General features: G+C 33.5%; 1 protein-coding gene across 2 annotated transcripts in view; it reads left to right on the top strand.

Annotated features, from left to right (window-relative positions):
* The window catches only part of SBF2 (SET binding factor 2), a 391,441-nt gene that overhangs the window by 238,534 nt on the left and 134,854 nt on the right, over positions 1–18,053 (top strand). For both annotated transcript variants that reach the window (XM_019728975.2, XM_019728981.2), the window contains exons 15-16: positions 2,929–3,038; positions 4,420–4,569. In XM_019728975.2, the coding sequence (XP_019584534.2) occupies positions 2,929–3,038; positions 4,420–4,569 (260 nt within the window). The remainder of the gene's footprint in view (positions 1–2,928; positions 3,039–4,419; positions 4,570–18,053) is intronic.

Here is an 18,053-nt window from a genome sequence, read left to right as displayed (position 1 = left end):
TTACTGGGTTATTTTTTTTTTGTATTTGATCCCGCTTTACATTTTCCCCTGATTTCTTTCCTTCTTTCAGATTAATAAACTTTTTCTTGTTCCATAATTTATCTCTGTTGTTATTTATACATTTGTTTACTGTTCTTTTAGAGATTTACCTAGAAACTAGCACACATCCATTTTTGTCAGTTCAGCTTTCACTAGAAACTTTGCTGGTCAACCTAGCCATATGCCAGAATCAAGCCTAGATTCTCAGCCTCTTGTCTGTACCGAATATTGGCAAATCTCATAGGGAAAAAGTAGATGGCTGTGTAACTCTAGTCCTTTCCCTTCTCTGGAATTTTAGGTCCTCTAATCCTGTGCTTCTGTAGTGCTCTGATATATTAAAATAGTTTTTGCATTTTATCTGACTTTTATAATTGTTCCTGGTAGGAGTTTTAGTTTGCTACAAACAGTTCCATCATACCCAGAAGTGAGTGTCATTTTATTATTAATGGATATCAATTTAAAATTATATTATTTATGTAATAATGCTAATGATTTATGTGTTAACATTTGTGTAGTAATGTTAATGTTACTTATTATTTATTTAGTAATGTTAATTTGCCATTATTTTCCTAAGAATTAACAGCCTTTACTTAAATGTCGATTGTACCTTCACATAGGCAAGAGGACGGAAAAGGTAGACATGTTAGGTTAAATAGTTATTTTTTGAAGGACTTTGGTCATGTAATTTTGATATCCACAATTTGATTGAATACTTTATTTAAATACTCACATGAACAGATTAGAAGTTTGTTTAAAATTTAATTTGCGTGAATAATAGCCCCAATTGTCTCAATATCATCTTTGTATACTCTTTTTACTTCATTTTCAGTTCACTTCAAATTCTCTTTTTAGATGCATTTGGAGATACACATGACTCTGTATTTGGCCCTGCATGCACTTCCTGTAAACCAAAATACATGAATGAATGAATGAATGAATGAATGAATGAATGAATGAATGAGTGAATGCAGGAGCCTGTATCCAACTTTCTGGTTCATTTGGGTCAATCAGAATCAGGATTTCCCTTGTACTAAAATTAAAAGCTATGAATATTCATTTTACATGATATTTAATGAATGTAGAATTGCTCTGTCATCTTAAGAGACATTTGCATTTTGAGAAGTTAATTAGTTTACACCTGTTCCTCAGAGGGGCCAGAGAAATGATGATTGCCTGGCACTAGCATTTGCTAGCCAAGCCTGACGTCCTGGGAAGTTAGGTACCCGTAAATCAGAGCTGTTATCGAATGTTAGAAAGCTAGTATTAGAATGCCACAACTGGGGATTTGGCCAATCCCCAAAGTATCAGTAACTCCAAGTGAAGAACTTTCTTCTGGGAGTGAACTAAGTCTTAGTCTCCAAAGGAAAATAATAATTCCCAGATGGTAAACAGATTCATTATGAGAAAATGTGTGTGTGTGTGTGCGCACACACGCGTGCTCATGTGTTTTAATGGCTTGTCCTAAAGAAAATTTAAAATATTGCTGAAGAGATTTTAGAATTAAAAGTTTATAAACATAGCTTAAAAGATGTTACTCTCTCAATAAAGTTATGTGGTATTATTTGGAGACTCTTAAGAAGTTTTCTACTCAATATAGATTGATTTCTGTTTGAGTCTATGCCACTAACCTACATGTGTGGGAAGGAAGCACCAGAGCCCACAATTAAGAATGAGCATTTCAGAAGAAAAGTCATGTGAAATTATCTATTTAATCATCATGATCATGCAGAAAATTAATGTTAAATGATTTGAAGAAAACTAGTGCTTTCCAAGTAAGATCTGTTGTCTCATTAATTATATTACATCAATTGATTTCCTGATTTTGATACAGCACTATAGTTATGTAAGATGTCACCGTTGGGGGAAGCTGAGCAATGAGTGCATGGATCTTCTCTGCACTATTTTGCAACTTATTGTGAGCTTATAATTATTCCAAAAAAATTTTTAAATGATTTGAAGGATATGAGGTTTCATATTGATGAAATTGAAGAGATGCTAGTGGGTAAGGTATCTTTCTTGTTAGGTCTGGTGGGGAGCCGAAGGGATTACGCAATTATATAGATTCATTCTAAGAACAGCCATGAAATATAAGGGATCTTTCTTTTTGGCTTAAGAATTATTGATGCTACCTCATTTGTACAAATGATATAGTATAGTTCTTTGAGAAATTATACTGTTTAACAAATGCTACTTTCATTTATATCCTTCTGACATTCTTTTAATAAATTAAATTTATTTTTAATAATTTTAGCCTATGTATAGACTAGAATTATCCAACATTATGGTAGAGGTTACAGGTGTTAAGTTCACAGGACTGAAAAGTGACTGTCCCAAACTTGTATAACAATTATTTGGCTATGATCATTCCTCTTTTTGTACAATGCTTCTTCATGTTCCCTATACTCTACTTTGTATTAATAGAATCTAATTTTTTGTGGTGTGTGGTTTTTCTTTGGTAATGTCTTAGACATATCAACTTCTTTTTCCATTAGTAGCTCTCTTACATATAAATATTAGCTACTTTGCATGATCTTGTACTCCAAACATTTCTTATCAGTTTGTTTATAATTAAAGTTAAAGTAAATGTTTAGCTTTTCTTAATATAATTTTACTGTGCAATATGAATTACTTTGCATAAGATTTAAGTGTTATCATTGGAATCTATCCTGTGAAATTATCCTCAATAAACCATTGACTAGTGGACACTTCAAAACCTAAAAATGTAATGAAAGTAATGAAGTGGAATACCTTCAATGCCATATAACAAGGGGAAAAAAAACAATTCTAAGTGTCGGTCATAGAAACTGTAAACGGTAATATTTCTCTTGCTTTTATAATTGCCTAAGGTGTTTTTAATTTATTTGTGTTTTCTTTATATTCCTTTACTAGTTTCGATAATGGATAAGGTGACAACAATTTTCAACAGTGCACAGAGATTGGAAGTTGTTAGAAACTGCATCTCATTCATATTTGAAAATAAAACATTGGAGACTGAAAAGGTAATAAAATGCCATCTTTCCCAAGTAAGAATTCATCATTTTCCTTTCAGATTTACATGCTTGGCTTGCTAACTGGCCTCTCCCCTAATTTCATCCTTTTTTTCTTGTCAAGTGTTTTGATCATTTTAAATAAATAGTGTCTAAAATTTATAATCTCAGCCAAACCTAATTATATGGCTTCCAGAGAAATATTGGTAGTCATTGTTTTCCCTCAAACTTTACACATTGTCCCTTAAATCCTCTTTTGGCATATTGTTTAGAAATTTAACATTTTAAATATAATTTTATTTATTACAAAGAATCTAATAAGAATAAGTAATGAACCATAGAAACTGTAGTATTCAACTTAAATGTACCTCAATAAAGCACATTTCTAGCCTTTAATAAATCATGCCTAACATAATTTAACCTTTCCTTAGTGACTTGTCATAGTTCAGAACATCTATTACAAGGGGCTTGTAAGGCATGTCAAGTAAAGAGTAAAGTTTTTACCCTCACACTAAATGACCCCAAGCCCCTTCATGTTTTGAGGTTGTTTGGTTTCCATTTTTTCTTACAGTTGAAGTGTTACAGACTTTGTTTGGCTTCTCTTGCTTTCAGCTTTCACACCCTATTTCTTGTACCTGCCTGTAATACTACTATGCCCTCCTACTCCCAGAGTTCTTCACTTCCTTTTTTTTTTTTGGCTGATTTGTCTATTTATTTTTCAGGTTTTCAAAGTTAAATAGACCTTTTATTATTTCATATAAAGTATATTAGCTAGGCTTTACATAGTGAACTGGAAGAGGCATTCTTGTGAGTGATGAAATGAAAGAATTTTAATGAATAAACCTAAAGATTTCCATTTGTTGCTCTGAGTCCTTTTTCTTTCTTTATTGTGATATTGAAATGAGGAGACGATACTGTAGAATTTTCCAGTCATAAAATTAAAAACTGAGTAGTGATTACATAACTGATCAGTTTAAGTAGAAAGCCACCTGTGTTTCTTGTCATTTTAATTTTTCTTTATTCTTGTCATGGAGATGTGGCCAGTTATTGAAAGAAGGTGTCTGAGTGTCTGTGGCTTTGACTTGTGATCTGAAGCAGTAGTCATTTTGGTGACCAAAGTTTTGATGAGTTTTTTTTTTTTTGAAGCACAGTTAATGTTTTTTAAATTTATCACATAAACTAATTCTACTTATTTTTCATACTAGTTTACAAATAAAAATAACTATAAATCCTCTTATTTATAATTGTTCTTAATTTCAAAGCAACTCTGTTCTAGTTTAATTTTACTAATAACTGTTAAATGGTTTACAAAATGCACTTAAATTTTCAGTGAGATTAAAAGTTAATTTTTTTTCCAGTGCCTTTTGTTCACTTCTTCCTCTTTTATCCTCAGACCCTTCCTGCTGCCCTGAGAGCCCTTAAAGGAAAGGCAGCAAGACAGTGTCTCACTGATGAACTGGGTTTGCATGTGCAGCAAAACCGGGCAATATTAGACCATCAACAGTTTGACTACATAATAAGGATGATGAACTGTACGCTACAGGTAATTTTCAGTTCTTTCAGTTGATTATTCTTATTTGAGAATACTTTTTATTTTTCCAGGAGATTCAGTAATTACTGATATATCACCTTCTTGAGCCTTCCACAGCTTATAGGATGAAGAGCCAATATCCATACCATTTCTGTCAGAAACAGTAATTTATTACTCTGTAAAATATTAAAAGTTTTTCATTCTTTGTTTTCTCTTGAAAAGTACTAAGTTATTTTACTAGTTCTGTAAGCAAGCTTTCTGAAAATGAAGTCATCTTTAAAATATTTGGTTATATGTTACTTAATTCCTGTATTCATGTCAGCCCTTTCTAATCAGTTTTCAGTTGTATTATTAAGGTAGAGGTTAATGAATGGTGGATAATCCAAATGATTAATGAATTACTCAGCTAAGTATGTACTAGCACTTTGTATGTGTGAAGCACAAAAATAAATTTCTAGATAGCTTCAAAATATGTGTATGATCTTACAGAGATAAACTTCCCACAAAATCATGAAGACATAATTTAGAAGAAGCAAATAATTTGGTTTCCCCATCCTGTCTCCCTTTTCAGATATTCTGTGACATTAGCATCATATTCTTTACAAGTGATGTAAAAATCCTCTCTCAAACTTTTTGCACAAGGAGAAAAATGTAATTAAATATTAAGATTTCAAAGACAATCTATGGGACTCATGAGAAGCTGAACAAAATTCATGTTAAATTCTGGTAAATTGGAAAGTGAGAATTGCAGGGTATGATTGATAATAAAATTCTATGTGGATGAAAGAAAGTCTAAATAAATGGAAAGATATACCATGTTCATAGATTGGAAGACTCAGTATTATAAAATTATATAAATCAGTTTTCCCCAAAATAAGAAGCAATGCAGTTCCCATCAGAATCCCAACTGGAAGAGCAAAACCGTAAAAATTACCAATATATACACTCCTTAAAAAGAAAAGAAAAATGTGGAAATTGGCCTTTCCGATATCAAAAATTAATTTAAAAGAAGACATACAAGTGGCCAATAGATACATGAAAATGTGTTCAACATCACTAATCATCAGGGAAATACAAATCAAAACCGCCTCAGCTCTGTCGGAATGGCTATTGTCAAAAAGACAAGATAACAAGTATTGGCAAGGATGTAGAAAACAGGGAACCCTTGTGCCCTGTTGGTGGGAATGTATGAAAAACAGTATGGAGATTCCTCAAAAAATTAAAAAGAGAATTGCCATGTGATCCAACAATTCCAGTTCTGGGTATATCCAAAGGAAATGAAAATAATATCAAAGAAGTATTTATACTCCCGTGTTCACTGCAGCATTATTCACAATAGCCAAGCTTCAGAAATAAAACCTAAGTGTCCATCAGTAGAATGGATAAAGATGATTTGTGTGACACACACACACACACACACAGGAATATTATTTAGCCATGAGAAAGAAGGAAATCGTACTATTTGTGACAAAATGGATGGTCCTTGAAGACATTATGCTAAATGAAAATAAGCCAGATGACTACTGCATGGTGTCACTTACATGTGGAATCTGGGGCCCGGGGAGAGGGGAATAGTCAAACTCTTAGAAACAGATGCAAATTTTTAGCTATAAGATGAATAAGGCCTGAGGATATGATATAAAACATGCTGACTATAGTTGATAACACTGTATTATGTAATTGAAATTTGCTTACAGAGTAGAACTTAAATGTTTGCATCAAAAAAATGGTAAGTATGTAAGGTGATGAATATGTTAATTAACTCAATTTGGGAATCCTTTTACGATGTATACATATATCAAATCATTATAATCAACACTTAAATATCTTATCGTTTTATTTGTCAGTTGTACCTCTATAAAACTTAAAAAAAATTTTAATTAGTTTAAGATTTTAGTAATTAAGACAATGCGATATTGGACAATCAAACAAAGTGACCAATGGAACAGAATATAGAGTTCATAAACAGATGTACACATACATGGAAACACAATTTATCACAAAGTTAACACTTCAACTAAGTGTCAAAAAGATGAAAAATTTAATAAATAATGCCAGAACAATTAGGTGACCATGTATACATAATGTATCATGTATACAAAAAATGTAGATACCTCCCACCATACACTACAATCAGTTTCATGTGGATTAAAGACTTAAATATGAAAAGACAACCTATACAATTTTTCAAACAGAATAAAGGAGATATCTTTATGACTTTGGGGTGGGGAAAATATTTGTTAAGTCACAAATAGTGCCAACCTTAAAAGAAAAGATTAATTTGACTACATTAAAATTAAGAATTTCTGTTCATCACAAATACCACAAAGAGAGTGAAAATGCAAACCTCAGAGGGAAGGATATTTGCAAAGCATATGCCTATCAACGGATTAGTATTCAGATTTTAAAAACTCTTACAAATCAATAAGAAAAGACAACCCAAATTCTAAATGGGCAAAGAGAACTAAAAAAGTATCTAAAAGTAAAGGAAACCCATTTGGATAATAGGTGTATAAAAAAATGATCCAGGTCAGTAATTGGAGAAATCTATATTAAAACCACAATGAGATAGCCTTTTATATTCACAATTTTGTAGTAATTAAAAAATCTTATTTTAAGTATTGGTGAAGTTATGGAACATGTAAACTCTGCTGGTTAGAATATAAAATGGTATAGTCACTTTAAAAAATATAGTAAGATATAAGATAACACGAAATAAGATAATTTGTCATTTTCCTATAAAGCTGAATATGAATATATTCCGTAATCCAGTGATTCCATTCTTGGAGTAGTTCTTGCCCTCATACACCAAGAGACATGTACAAAATTGTTCACTGTCTGAAATAGCAGAAAACTGGATACAATTCATATGCCAACCAGCAGAATAGATATATAAATTATGTTATCTTGTTATATTGGAATATTATTTAACTGCGAAAATGAATGAATTACAGCTGTAAGGAACAATGTGGATGAATATTAAGATAATTCTGTGCAAAAATAAAAAGGCAATTCAATTATAATACGGTTCCATTCAGATAAAATTTAAAACATGTAACATTATTTAAGGATATTTAATTTAGGGATACAATATACTGTATGTGGTAAAATTAAAGAAAAGCAAGGCAATGTATATGTATATTAAATCATATTGTATACTACAATTTTACTTGCCAATTATACCTCAATTAAGGTAGAAAAAAAGAAAGTCAAGGAAATAATTAACAGAATATTGAAGAGAATTACCTCTGGGGGACAGAGGAAGGGCAGTGAACATAGAGATCTTCAGAGGTAATGGTAATACTCTAGTTCTTAAACTAGGTGGGTGTTCATTATATCATTATTCTTTATATAACCTTATAACTTACACACATTTATGTCTTAGGGCACTGCTATTAGATTTTTTGGCAGGATATATTTATCTTTACAAAACCATTTCAAAGGGTGTCTTTCTCAGAAATTCTAACTTAAAATCAAGCATTGTAATCTTATAACAAGCTCTTTGTTTCTTCTTTAATCAAATTAACAAGATAAGTGATGATTCGTTTTTACGGGAAATATAATCTTACTTTAGAGTACAAGAGACTCACTATAATAGTTTATAATAGCAAAAATTGAAAGCAACCAAATGTTACCATTTGGATATTAATTTAATTATGATACAGCTTTTCTTTGGAATATTCTTCAGCTATTAAGTACAAAGAGGTGCATCTATAATATGTACCCATATTGAGAAACTTACATATTGCTAAGTGAGCAAAGAGGAGGTTACATAAAGTAGATAGGATTTTATTTTTGACCTAAAATCACATGTGTGTATGGATGTATGTATGTATGTATGTATATCATTCTCAAAATCTGGAAGTATATTTACATTAAATTCTTAATAGTGATTATGTCTGGCATATGGATTAGAAGAGTTTTGACCTTCAATACAAACCTTTCTCAGCTACACACACACACACACACACACACACACACACGGTAAATTATATAAAATATAACAAGCATCTATTTTATAATTTTTTTTAAAAGATTCTCATTTTTGTAGAAAGAAAATTATCACAACTTTATGAGAAGAATACAGCATAATAAATTTGCCCAAAAAAAGCCACATGTCTTTTGTTACTTTGTTAATGTTACTTTGGTATTCTCGTTATACAGATCAAGGTTTCTAGAAGCCCTATAGTTAGGTAATTTCCTGATTCCCTAAACTAATTGGTGATAAAACTACAAAAACTATTTTAGGATGCTTTCTACTATTAGTTCTGTCTGTGCTGTTTATTAACTGAAGAACTAAATTATAAGACTTTCTCTAAACTTAATTTTATCATATACTACTTAGTCACTTATTGACTTGTCAGGTACCCTTGGACTACAAATATTTTTTTTTCCTTTGAATAATATTTCTGAAAAAAAGAAGGCATGGATTTTTTTTCCTGCTTTCAGGTATACCTGGACTGATAGGCATGTAATATTTTATAATTCAATATTTCATAAATCCATAAAATTAGATTCTATCTTCATCCCAGCACATGCTGTTGTTTAACATTATATAGAGGCTCTTCTGAGTTATAAATGGACTCACATGTGATATTCTTATTTTAATGGGTTATTTATTACGAACTTGGGATTTATTAGTATTTATATTCTTGTTGTAACAACCTTACTTGAGGGAATTTAACATGACATTCTGAACATTTTTTACAAAAGCGTAGAGTCAAGGCAAAGAAGCCAAACATCTGTGTTGGTGTTTTAAAAAGAAACATCAACTAAATAAACTATGTTTTAGGTAAGGATTCAAAAACTTTGGTAATTTTTGCTTTTCGTGATCTTGAAGTTATTCTGTTTTTCCTATCCTCAAGGGAAAATGAAATGGAACATGTGTACTGCCAAGGGCTTACTCTGTTTATCAGGTTATTTCAATGCCAGGATAATTTTTTAGAACTGGTTTATAGAGGTTTTAGATTATTCCTACATATCATCTTATTTCAAATAACTGATCATATTTTAGTATTTTTTATAACTGAAGCTACTATAAATCTCTAAAAATATCATGGCCTTAACTATTTCCATTTTAGCAGATAGATGATGAAAACTTTACATGTCAAGATCTTAGCTATGCTCTTTTAACAAATTACAATTTGACAATACAGTGAAATCCTCCATTTCCAGAATCAAAACAAACTGCATGCTATGATGGACCCTCTCACTAAAAGAACAATAGATCTTAGAAAATTACCCCCAAAAATGGTTTTGATACATTGTTTTTCCCAAGTGGAAAAGGAAACCTCTACTCTCAAGAAATGGACAAACAGGGAAAACCAAATTCTGAGCAATTAGCAGTTGGGAAAACCAGATTTGTAAGCGCAATTAAGTTTTGGCCTCTATAAAGAGAGCTGGTTGAACTTGAGAGTTTTGCATCAGGCTAGATCATGGAAGAAGAGTAAGATAATCCCTATTCAGTGGCATGCCCCTCACCTCTGCTTCCAGAAGAAGCAATTGTAAATCCGGTCTAGAATAATGCCACCCTAGTTTAGGCAATCAGGATCCCCATAGATTAAATTCAGTAAGATACGAACTCACAATTTAAAAATGACCAAATACCAAGGAAATGAGCCAGTATGAATTAGTGTCAACAGAACCAACAACAGATTTAGACCCACCAAAGACTTTATGTATTGGAATTATCCAATTTGAATATATAATAATTAAAATATTTAAATAAATAAAAGATGGAATACAAAATAAGCAAATAACAAGAGACTAATAAAAATGACCAGGTAAGTTTAAATTATATAATAATTAAAAGTAAAAACTCAGAGGATGTGGAAGACTCACTATTTTTAGGATGTCAGTTCTCTGCAGATGGGTCTATGGGTTGAATGCAATCTCAAGCAAAATTGTAACAGACTTTTTTCTGGAAATTGTCAGGCTGAGTCTAAAATTCATACGGAAACGCGGAGGACTTAGAATGGCAAAAGCAGTCTTGAAAAAGAACAAAATTGGAGGACTTAAACTACTTGATTTCAAGACTTACTATCAGCCTGTGATAATCAAGACAGTGTAGTACTGCCATAGCATCAACAGGTAGATCGGGGGAAAAGAGCACCCAGAAACAGACCCACATTTATGGTTTGTTTGTTTTTTGACCAAGACACCAAAGTAATCCAATAGGGAGAGAAGTTTTTTCCACAAATAGTGCTGGAGTAAGTGAATATCCATCCCTATGGTAAAATGGATATTCTACCTCTATCTCACATCAAACACAAGAATTAATTTGAGGTCGAGCATAGACCTAAACAAAAAATATAAACACAGACCTTTTAGGGGAAAACGTGGAGTAGTTTCATGATTTGGGAATGGACAGCGGTTTCTTAGGTCACAGAAAGTGATAACCAAAAAAGAAAAAAACGATTATTGTACTTCATCAGAATTAAAACTTATGCTCATCAAAAGATACCATTATGAAAATGAATAGGTAAGACTGGGAAAAAATATTCCCAAAATATATATGTGGCAAAAAACTGGTGTGTCATGTTTATAGAAAGAACTTCTACAACTTAAGAAGAAGCCGCCAAATTAATTTTTAAAACTGGACAATTTGCACAGACACTACAAAATCAGGTATGTGAATGATCAGTAAACACGTGAAGAAGTGTTAATACCATTAGTCACCAGGGAAATGCAAATTAAAACCATTATGAGATAATACAGTTGACCCTTGAACAACGTAGAGGTTGGGGAAACTGACCTCCCCCTGTAGGAAATCCGAGTATAACTTGATTCTCCCCGAAACTTAACTACACCCAGTTGTTCCTTGGTGTCCAAGGGGAATTGCTTTCAGGACCACCACCACCCCTACCCCACCACAGATACCAAAATCCATGAATGCTCAAGTCTATATAAAATGGCATAGGTCAATATATACAGTCAGCCTTCTGCATGTTTGTACCTCCAACCTTATACTAAAAAACAGTACAAGTATTTATTTATTTTAAAATATCAGCATGTAAGTAGACCCATGCCATTCAAACCTGTGTTGTTCATGCATCAAGTGTATAACCACCAGTATGGCTAAAATTGAGAAGTCTGACAACACCAAATATTGGCAGGATTGTAAAGTAACTGCTTTTTGTGATCTTAAAGTTATTCTGTGAGAAGGAATTCTCACACTTTATTGTTATGAGTGTAAACGGGTACACTCAGAGAAAAGTCTGAGAGATTCTTATAAATCTAAGCAAGTCTATCCTATGATCCAGTAATTTCACCTCTGGGTCTTATAAAAAAAAAAAAAGAAAAGGGAAACATCTACAAAAAAGACGCAAAAGTATTCATAGGAGTTTCCTTCGTAATAGCCTAAAACTTGAAACAGCCCAGGAGTCCATCAGTCAGAGAATAGATTTTTTTTAAACTATCATATATTCATATAATGTACTCCTATTAAATGAACAAGTTAACAATACATGCAACCATTTAGATCTTAAAAACATTATGACATATTTGTCAAAACTAAGTGAATGTACACTTAATATTTATATTTTTGTTGTATGTAAATTGTGCAGCAAAAGAAAAGCGTCAACAAATATTGAACTCTAATTAATGATATGCATGCTAAAATACTTAGGGGGAGGTATAATTGATGTCTGTGATTTACTTTGAAAAGCACTAAAAATAAGATGGATTAATGGATAGGTAGATGGATAGATAAATGATAAAACAAGCATAGTGAACATTTAATGATACATTCTAGGTGATAAGTATACAGGTATTCATTATAAAATTCAATTTTGATATACGTTTGAAATTTGGAGGATAAAATAAGTAAACAAAGAAATAAATCCATAATTTCAGAAAAGGGATAAGTTAAACATCAGACTAGACACAGTGAAAGAATTATAGTGAACCAGATACACGTCTGAAGCAATTACATATAATGGACAAGAGAGAGACAAGAAAATGGAAAATATGGAAGAGCGGTTAAGATACATGGAGGATATAATGAGATGATTTAATACAGCACTATTCAAAGTACTAGTCTGTGACAAGATCAGGAACTTGTACCAGAATGTAAATCGGTGAATTTCAATTCATTGAAAAAGCCTTACTGTGAAGAAAAAAAAGTGATTTACTAAACTGTGGGCTCAGTGTGACTTCAGCTGGATGTGGTCAGTATCTCTAAAGTAATCAAGGGTGCTGCCTTATTAAAGAGGAGAGGCTTCAAAGTCAAACCTCAGATTTTGTCACAGACGAAAATTCAGTCACCAACAAAGTGTTTTTATAAAATTTCATTGGTTGCTGGATAAATTCTTATATTGGGCTTCTTGGGCTAAGGGCTCTTGAGTAATATAGGAAACCACATAGAGGTTTAAAAGTATGAGAAAAAAAGCTTCTCTTCTGGAACCCCAAACTTTCCACATCAGATTGACTTAATCTAGAAGTTTTTAAAGACACTCAAGCACTGATGACCAGTTTGTATATATGTGGTAGCAAATTTGGGGGATTTTGTTAAGTGCTGTAGTCTGAATGTACCCTTCTAGATTCATACATTAGGAAACTTACCCCCAATGTGATGGTATTAGGAGGTGGGACTTTTGGGAGGTGATTAGGTCATGATGGCAGAGCCCTCACAACTGAGATTAATGTCCTTTTAAAAGAGAGTCAACTAGCTCCCTAACCCCTTTTAAGGATACAGTGAAAAGTCTGCAGCCCTGAAGAGAGCCTTAATCTGACCATGCTGGCACCCTGATTCTGGACTTCCAACCTCCAGAACTGTGAGAAATAAAGTTCTATTTATAAACCACATAGCAGCCTGGAATAGACTAACACATTAAGATTATATTAATTGGTAAAATACATCTTGTTTAATGAGGACTTGTATTTTACTCTTTTCTTTCTATTCACACATTTACTGATTTCTACTGCATACTAGTCTGTACTAGGTACTAAGTACTGGACATACTGAGATGATTAAGATATTATCCTGGTTCTTAAAGAGTTCACAGTCTAAAAGAAAAACTTCACAGGTAAACCAATATTTTTAATGTAGTGGTGTGTGCACTCATAGAGATGTGTGAAAAAGTAATATAGATCCTATTACGGGGTTACTAGATTTAGAATGGGAGGGAGATGGTCACAGAAGGCATTTGTCAGACAAGGATTAGGAAGGAGAGTATTCCAGACAGAGGATTTGCCAATAGAAAAAAAGTATGTAGAGGGCCTGTGTTTTTTCAAATTGAAAAAAATCTCTCCATGTTGTTGAATGTAGTATACAAAGGTAGTGGGAGATGAGACAAGAGAAGTAAATGGAGTAACTTCTGGTTAAAGTGAAAAGATTGAATGTGTACATTTAATCTCAGCTACTACCCCAAGCCCCACTAAAACAAAAGTAAACAATTTTAAAAAAGACATAGACACATGCAAAACAAGAGACAACAACAACATTTTGGAAACTAGAATATAGAATACTGATAGATAAGTGACTTTGCTTAGCAGACCCAAGAAAGCCTTTTCCTAACTGACAATTGTTAAAAGCCTTGAAGCAGCCCAATTTGCAGGACAGCAAAAGGCTCAGTAATGAGACACATCAAGTTATCTCTGAAAGCGGGAGGTTACAATGGGGCTAAAATGTTAAAAAGAGGATTGGTTGAAAGTCTCCTTAAGATGCAGTTGGATTCCCCTCCCAGATCCGTTTCCAGTTCTATGTAAACAGCCAGCTGCCTCTCCATTACCCACCCTGACAGAAGATTAGAGGTTTGTTTGTGTATTTATTTTTAAGAGAGAGGACATCACTAGCCTGGGAGACACTAGGTCTGGCTGAGAGAAATTCTGTTTTGTTGTAAGCAAGGAGGTTAAGTGAATGCCAAATATTGAGAATACCAGTCAACTTTCCCTTCAGCTCTCAGAACTCTGGCAGCCTGCCAACAAGGCAGGACGTTGGAAGACAGTTCTCTGAGAAATGTGACCAGCTAAAAAGAAAGATTTTACTAAAGATCCTGATATATAAGAGTGTCTGAACAGAACAGTTCAACTAGGCCATGCTATCATGAAGCTCGCAGTCTACAAGCTTCACCATGTACACATTCTTTTCATTTTGTCATCATCCTTCGGTTTACTTCTGATGGAGGGTGACCTAAGGAGAAGGCGCCATTGAACAAAGTCAGTTCCTGCTTCTCATCACTGTTCCCCAACTCTGCTTTGATTTCCCACTCCCCCTTATAAAAGGACCACCTAGTCAGCATCTACAGTTGCCCTGTTCTTTTCCTCCTTGGGTACCCCGATCACTCGGACTGCGTCACACAACCAGCTTTTTTTGGCTCTGAAGCTGAGTCAGATACCATCACTACTACCCCTGAAAGCAGGCTCAAAGAAATTAAGTAATTTTCCCAAATTACACAGTTTGTAAATTGAGGAGGTGAGTTCTAAATCTAGTTTGTGTTTTGTTTTGTTTATGACTTTAACTCACTGGTACTGTGTTCTTCAAAAATTATGGCAATAGATGTTCTATAATTAAACTTAAGTTTAGATCAGGAACCTGTATTCTGGAAACCTGTGGATCTTTATTTTCATTTTTTAAAATATAATGACAATTGCTACTGAAAAGCCCCCACCTTCACTGAATGAAAACAGACCTTGTTTGTATTCACCATTGTATATCCAATCTCCAGTACAGCAACTGGCATATAGAAAGTATTCAGATATTGTTTGAATACATGAATGATTATATAATTCCATGGAAGCAGTAATTATTGAAATAAAAGTCTTCTTTTATAAGTTACTTATCAAGGAACTAACTTGGTTGTCAACAGCTTTGAGTTTTAGATAGGAGAAAATTCATTAAGAAGGAAGCTGTTCTAACAGCTGTAAGATTAAGGCCAAATCTTTGGCTACCATCACTCAACCAAGATCATTGATCAAAACTCATTGATAAATCTAGTGGTAGCATTTGGTGATGGCCACTGCCATCTCTTTGCAAAACCCACTTCCCTTACCTTTGATGATACCATTTCTCCTGGTTTTCTACTTCTTTTGAATCTCTTCTTCAGTCTCTTTGGTAGGGCTTCTCCTCCCCCATCCCGCAAAAGGTGATGTTCACTTGCATCTGTAGATTCATATTTAGCTCTCCCAACCTAAGTTCCCCCTAGGCAATCTCACTCATTCCCTTTACCATCTTTACGTATGCCTTCCAAATCTGTATCTCAAGTCCAAATCTACCTCCTCTGTTCTAGAACTGAATATTCTGTGGCTATTGTCCCTCTTTACTTGAATGTCACAAAGCTATTTAGATGTTATGTTCTAAATTGAAATAGTCATCTTTTATCCTCATTTCTAGCCATCATCCACAAACTCTTACTCCTGAGTTTTATAGTTCAACAAATGGCACCAGTAAGCCAAAAACATGGAATTAGTCTCTTTTCTCTTAGACTTATCCTCATGTCTGATCAGACACTGAGTCCTATAGATTCTGCTTCCCAGTGTCTCTCAACTCCATCTCCTTTTCTCGATCCATGAATTCCACTCTCCTGGTTTAAGTCACCAACATTTCTTAACTCTGTTACTGCACCAACTTCTTACCTGATCTCCCTACTTTTATCCTGACCCGTCCCTCTGCTATGTCTGTTTCCTTGCTTTACCAAAATGATATTTGTACAATTCACATTGGATCTTGTGACTTCCTAACTTAATATCCTTTCCCTTTGCCCTCAGAGTAAATTCTAATCATATTTTGAGCCCTTCCTACCTCTACAGCTTCATCTTTCATTGCTGTCAATCCTCTAGCCTTTGCACATTTTATTGCCTTAGTTTGGACACTATTTCTTTCTACTCCACTCCCTTAATTGTCCCTTTCACCTAGCTAACTCCTACTTATCCCTTAATCTCAGTTTATATGTCACTTTTTCCTGGAAGCCTTCCTCAGCCCATCAATTATGGATTGGTAGCCATTTCTATGTGCTTCCACTGTGTCTTGTATTGCCCCATCCTATCCACCGTGACCCTGCAATAGCACATATCACATGTAATGAAATTGCCTGTTGACTTAACTATATTCCCCATTATGCATGGCACATGGTCCGTCAATAAAAAATTTGATGAATGAGTAAACAAATAAGTGAATGTAATATAAGTAACTGCTTGCCTCAGCAGTTTCCGTCCCTATACAGGCCAGGAGATTTACCCTTTCTTGGCTATAATCCAATCCTCAACTAGAGCCAGCCTCTGTTCACTTTTGCGTCTCTGTGCACAGAAATATCTAAGATAATATGATGGATAGTTTGATAGTTCATGACCCTTGCTTGAAAGTAAAACTTAAAGTTCACGTACAGCTGGTCTATACGGTCCAAATAGGCAGTGCTGTCACGGATATGAGCCAGTGTTCATACTTCCTGCGTTAGAACCACCAGGGATGAAGCTCAAGCATTTGTAGTTTTTTAAAGTTCCACAGGTAAATTTGATATGTAGCTAGATTTGAATAATCAGTGCCCTGTTATCTGGTATAGTCATTTTCAGAACTTTTCTTAAATTTTTTAAAGCGTGCATTTCTGGGTCCTATCATCAGAATCTCCGATTTGGTAAGTCTGGAAAAGGGAAGATTGGAGTTAATATTTAAAACTTTCAACAACGAAATGGACAGCTTTACAGATATGCAATCCCCATTGCATAGAGTATTCCATCAAATACTCCTTAGTCATTTTCAGGAAAGCTGAAAAAAGGATTCCTACATTGTTGGGGAGGTGGACTAGATGCCCCCCAGGTCCATGATCTCAGGATGCTTTTTTTCATCCTTGCTCACCAGGAGCAATCCCGGTCCTCCTCAGTTTATAGCGCACGATCGTCTCTGGTCCATGCAAGGCCCCTTTCCTGTTTATTTTTATCACCATTATGCTCTTAATCTCTCCCAATAATTTTACTGTATTTAATATATTATTTTTATGCAGATGTTCTTGAAACATGCATATTATTTAGTGCACATGTATTTTTAATTTATGTAAATAGTATGTTATATATTTCATTCGTTTCTTTTGTCATTCAGCATTATGTTTTTGATATCATTTTATAAGGCTAGTGTAAATCTGATTCCAAACCAAACAAGTACTTTGGAAGGAAAGAAAAAAAAGAGTCCCGTTTTTCATATCAATGTCAATGCAGAACTCCTAAATAAAATATTGGCTAATTGATTCCAGGAGTGCATTAAAAAAATAAAATGTCACAATATAGTGGAATTGATCCCAGGATTCTTTTAAGTGTAAGTCACCACATTAATAGATTAAATGAGAATGATGTATGATCATCTTAATCAGCACAGAGAAGGCATTTAATAAAGTTCAGTGTGTATTTGTGACAATTCTTAGCAAACTGTTTTTAGAGAAAAGCTTCCATTAAGATTACAGCAAGATAAAGATATTGTTAACACTACTCTTAACAGTGTTGTTAAATCATTATGTTTGACACCTAAAACTAATACAATGTTGTATGTCAATTATATCTCAATTAAAAAA

Source organism: Rhinolophus sinicus, linkage group LG06 (assembly GCF_036562045.2).
Source record: "Rhinolophus sinicus isolate RSC01 linkage group LG06, ASM3656204v1, whole genome shotgun sequence".
Classification (NCBI taxonomy): domain Eukaryota; kingdom Metazoa; phylum Chordata; class Mammalia; order Chiroptera; family Rhinolophidae; genus Rhinolophus; species Rhinolophus sinicus.
The sequence above is the reverse complement of the archived record's forward strand: the minus strand, read 5'-3'. Positions and strand labels throughout refer to the sequence as shown.